Genomic DNA, 6,000 nt, shown 5'->3' on the forward strand with positions numbered 1-6,000 from the left:
TACTCAATTAGTTCTACAATGAGTATAATAAATAAAAACTTGTGAATTAAATGCTATAGGCCTCAGAATTATATTACTATGACATTCATTATCAAATTAAAATGTCTATGATCCCATATCACTAGAAGTTCTACTTTCTGGAAATTCTCTTTAAATTAGATTTTAATGTGGAGTGAAAATGTGCTTCCCTGAAGTCTCTCCCCACTAGAACAATTATTGTCTCATTATTGACAAAAGTCATTGAACTTCCTCTTCCTCATTTAGGCCTCTCAAATAAATTGTCACCTTCATTCAGCGTAGACTTAGACATCTCTATTTATTGTGTTGTGGACACAAAAGTCATATTCTTCCTCCCCACGCCCATCCCTCTCTTGCTCTTTAAGGCCACCTTGATTTGCTTTGTCAAGGATCATACCCAGTATGTCAAAAGTTGCTCTGCAGTGGAGCATAGTCATTGATATTTTCACAGGGCAATATGCTTTAGATATTGATGCCGGGGTTACATATATTAAGTATGCACTAACATTTTGAGAGGAATCATATGTATCCCACAGGAATCAAACTGAAAACCTGATCTTATAAGATCAAGTCTGATCTTATGAACCAAGGAAAAGGTAAAACAGTTCTTACATGCAGGTTCTTCAGGCTCTTAAAGTCCCCATCTTTGATCTCGGTTATCTTGTTGTTTTGCAGGTCTAGCAATGTTGTGTCCGGTGGAAGGTCCTTGGGCACTTTATCCAAACCTAGCATAAATGAAACAGGAATACAAAGTCTGTGAGAAGGAACTCTCAATACTGAATCACACAGGATCTTTTAAAAAAAATTGAGGCAATATTCACCTTGTAGGCTACCCTCACGTTTGCAATCCTCCTGCCTCAGGCTACCAAGTGCTGGAATTACAAGTGCTTCTGACTTAAAAAAAAAGTGTTTACTAGGAAATGAAAGTTTCAATGATAGGTCTGTCTGTAACATGTTTTTCTCCAATACTTACATCAATTATAGTTGAAAATATTTTCAAACCAAATCAAGGTATTTTTTTTCCCTTAGTCATAAACTGAAATTGTTTCCAGTATAATTGTTTTTCTGCATAGAGAAAAATCGCATTTCTTTTAGGATGCTGCACAAATCACCCACTCCATGTTGTGCCTTAAAGACTGTTTTATAAATGTCTGATAGCAGAGCAATGCAAAGCTGTCCTGTCCATACAAACACCTTATCAAGAGAGTGCTGCAGCCACGTTTCTGCCTCCTTTGTATACATCAAACACTGACGCAGATTTGCATTTAAACTTAAAGTCATTTGAACTCGTCACCAAGCTCTCTGTTGTACAATGAAAAAGTATCCAATAGGGAGAGCAATTAATTTCCATTTAATTAGAATGCCAGGACAATAGGAGTTTTAATAGTCACTTTATAACCAACGTATTTATGGTATAGTAGTATAAATTAGGGTAAATATGGCGGTATATGTGAAATTAATTTTATGAAGCTTTCATTTTGGAATATAGATTTTCAGTATATTAATGTACACACTTAACAGCCAAGTGGCCCTTGGTCTTAAAAAACACTTTTCATAAGTCATTTAACCAATTCTGTTAGATATTTTTATTTTCATTTTGGGGAAGTGTAGGAAGGAAAATAAAAAAAACAGATATTTGAGTTTAAAGAGGTGGTTCAGTGTTTAAGGGTGTTACACCTTCTATAGGAGGTGTGTGTTCGCTTTCCAACACCTATGTCAAGAGATCATAGCCGTCTGTAAATTCAGCTACAGAGAATCAAATGGCCTCTCTTGAGTCCATGGACACGTATACACAACAGTGCAAATTCATATAAACAAGTGGGAACCTATGCACATACCCCCTGCCTACAGAGAGAGAGAGAGAGAGAGACAGAGAGACAGAGAGACAGAGAGACAGAGAGAGAGAGAGAGATCTTATTTTCATAAAGTAAAAACAACCTGGAAATTCTATCCTTACATAGAGTGTCAATCTCTTTATTTCAGTACATCACAAAAAAAACTCTAATTCTGTAATATTTTTGACAGAAATAAATTTCCCATCATTACACAGCTTCAAGTATTACCATCTCTGACTCTTTTGACAATTCTCTGCTTCTTGACTAGAGATGCAGTTGGAACAAACAGGCTCTACCCACTTGGAAATGTAACTCATAAAAAATATAATTTGCTGCAGTTTTCAATTAAAACTCAAATCACAAGAAAATATAATAACTACTATGCTGGGAAGATTGATTTCCAGTCCTGTGTATCTCATGAGCATGTACTCAGAAACCACGTGGCAATCAAATTTCAAATCTCTTCATTTCTTTCACAAAAATTACGTAGATTTAAAATCACTTATTTCTGAGCTCTTTTTTTTTTTTGCTGTTATTGTTGTTGGTCTTGTCCACAGACCAACACTCCAATGGAAATGGGAGGAAATATTGTTCATATCCATGACCAGTACTTAATAAAGTTCAGTATCAGATGCTGTTGGTACTCACCTGGCATCGTATGCTCTATAAACACAGAACTCTCTTACAGACACGGTTCCCATAATGTAAGACTGACGTGTGTTCAATCCTGAGGAGTGAACTACCAAGCAGCTACCTTTTGGGAGGATTTGTGAGGGTACCTCCACAATCATAATCAGTACCATTTTCAAAAAATTTCAATCTGCTAATTTTGCTAATTGCATGCAACTAGAGGAGGCAGACTTTTGCCAAATCTTTTATAATTAGTGTGATCCAACCACGAGAAGACTTGACTTCCTTTCATTTGGAATATAGTGCCATGTCTCATTATTACTCATTTCCTCTTTTCTGGCAGGGATTTAATTTCCATACATGCTTCCTTTTGTATAATTGGGAACTAAAATTCTGGAGGCTGTCCGAACTCTTGGACAATGTCAGGCTGACATGAAATTTCACAGGTGTAAGGGAAGCCGAGCATCTCTGAACAGCTGATGGTTTGGTCATGTTGTCACCCTGGAACTTTGTAACAAAAACTGATTGGTTCAAGTTATAAACTTCAGAGATGAAGACTTAGCCTAAAAACACACTTTCAGACTTGTGATACTTGCAGATATTTGGGGTCCACCTTAGTGATAAAAACCCTAGCGCTTATGTATCTGCTCTGAATTACTAACAGACTCAATCACATTTGACAAACCTCCTGTATTGATGTTTATTATTATTACGTTGAATTAGATAGCTTCAGAGATTATTTTCAGTTAAAACTATGTTATACCGTTCCCTTCATAGCAGTAACATGATAACATATTAAACTGTTTTGTGAATTCTCTTGATAGAAGCTGAAGCATAAAGCAGTGTGGTACCTCTCCTCCACCTAGTGACTTTCAGGAAGGGTTTAATGGCATGAACAAAATTCTAATGTGGAGTAGAGGGTGTGGCTAATAGATAACACTCCAGGCTCCCAACATTATATTTGGGTGTCAGATTTATCTGTACCCTCAAGGAAAATAAATTTGCATATCGGATTCCCTCCAAATTCTATACATTTCATGGCTTAAGAAAGTGGCATACAGTTAATCACCATGTTAAAAAAAAAAGCTAGAAGTGTAATAGGTAAATTACCCAAAAGATGAGTTCTTAAAATGTCCCAAAGGGAAATAATCTTAATTGTCAGCTAGTCTGTTGTTTTGTGTATACTTTATGATGAAGATTTTAGCAGACGGCGTTAAAATAAGAAAAAATAAATTAGTTAATCTGACTAGTTTTGATGTTAGTTCACACACACACACACACACACACAATTCTGAGATCATTCTCTGCTTTTATTTTACTTCTTTGCTTTAAATAGATCTTTTTAAATTGAATTGATGGTTGCTAACAGGCTGTGTTATCTTTGTAAATTTTGTTTTAACTCTATGAGGTGATAGAGTATTTTAAAATTCAAAAAAAAAGTAGTAGCCAGGCGATGGTGGCGCACGCCTTTAATCCCAGCACTTGGGAGGCAGAGGCAGGCGGATCTCTGTGAGTTCTGATCTACAGAGCTAGTTCCAGGACAGGCCCCAAAGCCACAGAGAAACCCTGTCTCGAAAAACCATTCTCATTATCTATGATTAGCGATGGGGAACCTCCTTCAGTCAATGGCCTTTGAGAGGCCGGACCAGCATGAGGTGTGGCTTTGAGGTACCAAAAGGCCCTGGTCTGCCAGCTTGCCCCTCCTTCCTGTGCTCCGCATCTTGATGTTGGACCTCATGTCCTTTTCTGAGTGTTTTCCCTCTTAATAAAGGAAACCTTAAAATACTCTATTAGGAGTTAGCTTGGGATTATTTGGTTCACGTTTCCCCCATTAAACACACTCAGCATCTTATTAGTGTCAATAAGAAAGAATTTAGACTAAATGTTTTGCTGTTGATTAAAGTCTGTCTTTCTGTTTTTATCTTCTGTACATTACAATGATTAATAAATGTAATCATAGAGATTACCATCTATTTTTCAAGTATGTCAAACCCAGATTTTTCATGCAAACATCTTAGCCTTGTTAGTCAAGACTAGTGTTGTGTTGATCGTTGTTCCATGAAGTCTACGTCCTTCAGAGTTTATCTACATAGGTCCATGTGTGGATAGGAAACCTTCAGTTCAATTAGCTCATACTTCCCAGAAAATTATTATAGACCAAATACGCTCCTAATCAACTTCATTCTATTTAATGGAGACAAAAGAGGCTCCAGGCTTTTGTCAGTCAATAAACTATCAGCTATTTTAAAACCACTTTTGACTTCATAATTATTTGTATTAAAATTAATCCAACCATGAATTCGAGATGAATGAACCTTCACATGACACACTTGAGTCTCTCTGTTCTCATTTAAAACAAAGATAGAAAAACTTTAGAGCTAAGGTTCAATTTGATGGCTAACCACTGTCAGTTCAAACCAAAGCTAATCCTCAGTGAGTATAAAAGTAGGTGATAGGTCATGGGAGCATATCTTTACCATTTATTTGGATATCTCCCTATTTGCCTAGGATGACCTTTGATCTGCTTCCCTAGGCTTCCATCTTTCTCTGTAATTCAAACCCAAATAGGCCTTGAAATTACAAACCCTTCTTCCTGGGTGTCCTGAGTAGCTGGGAGTAGGCTTTTACCACCACACCTGGCTTTGTACAGCTTCATGAGCTATGCACATAGGAGATAGTCAGCTTTTGCTTATCAATGAGATTGTATCCTGAATATAAAAGTTATCTTTGTAAGAATGTTTACATGTATTTTCAGTTATTTTTTAGCAAAATAAAAATGCATATCCATTCACTAAATAAGAAAACCGACTTCTTGGATTTTTGGAGTTCCTTTTATGTTCTGGAGAAAACCGTTTTACAGTTGTATAGCTAGCAAATATGTTTTCCCACTGTGTAGGCTGCCTCTTCCCTCTACTGATTCGTTTTCTAAACCAAAGCATTAGAATTTGTTACAATCCTATTTCTCATACGCATTGAGTGATGAATAGTTAGGAAAATTGTGCTGCCCGTAAACAAGGGACTGCTGCTCATTCAAAACTGTGAAATTCTGTCTTTTGCAACATGGATGGAATTGGAGAGTTTCCTTCAGTGAAACAAACAAGGAACAGAAAGACAGATAGTGAACGATCTCACTCCTGTATGGAACATAAGAAAACTGGTCTTACAGGAAGTTGAGGGTAGAAGGTGATGTCCCGGGGCTGGGCAGAATGGGTGAGTGAGGACAGTCTGAAGATCTATAGTTACTAAGTTCAGTTAGGGAAGGATGCTGAAGGAGGTTATACCCAGTCAACTCTAGATACCTACATCGTACTATATACTTCAGAAAGCAAGAGGAAAGATTTAAAAAGGGTTTTTCATGAGATAGGAATAAATGTTTGAGAAGATGGGCATGTTTAACAGACTTACAATTCACTTAGTGTATATGTGTACCAAAGTATTACATGGTACCCATAATGTATCCACATTTTACAAAAGCATATATTTGTTAAAAGTAAATATAAAGGCCGGGTGGTAGTGG

General features: G+C 36.7%; 1 protein-coding gene across 4 annotated transcripts in view; it reads right to left on the bottom strand.

Moving 5' to 3' along the window:
• Positions 1 to 6,000, bottom strand: part of Dcn (decorin) — a 32,916-nt gene that overhangs the window by 19,847 nt on the left and 7,069 nt on the right. For all 4 annotated transcript variants that reach the window (XM_005358132.2, XM_005358131.3, XM_013350393.1 and 1 more), the window contains exon 3: positions 631 to 743. In XM_005358132.2, the coding sequence (XP_005358189.1) occupies positions 631 to 743 (113 nt within the window). The remainder of the gene's footprint in view (positions 1 to 630; positions 744 to 6,000) is intronic.

The sequence above is a fragment of the Microtus ochrogaster genome, chromosome 24 (genome assembly GCF_000317375.1).
Source record: "Microtus ochrogaster isolate Prairie Vole_2 chromosome 24, MicOch1.0, whole genome shotgun sequence".
In the NCBI taxonomy this organism is placed as follows: Eukaryota; Metazoa; Chordata; class Mammalia; order Rodentia; family Cricetidae; genus Microtus; species Microtus ochrogaster.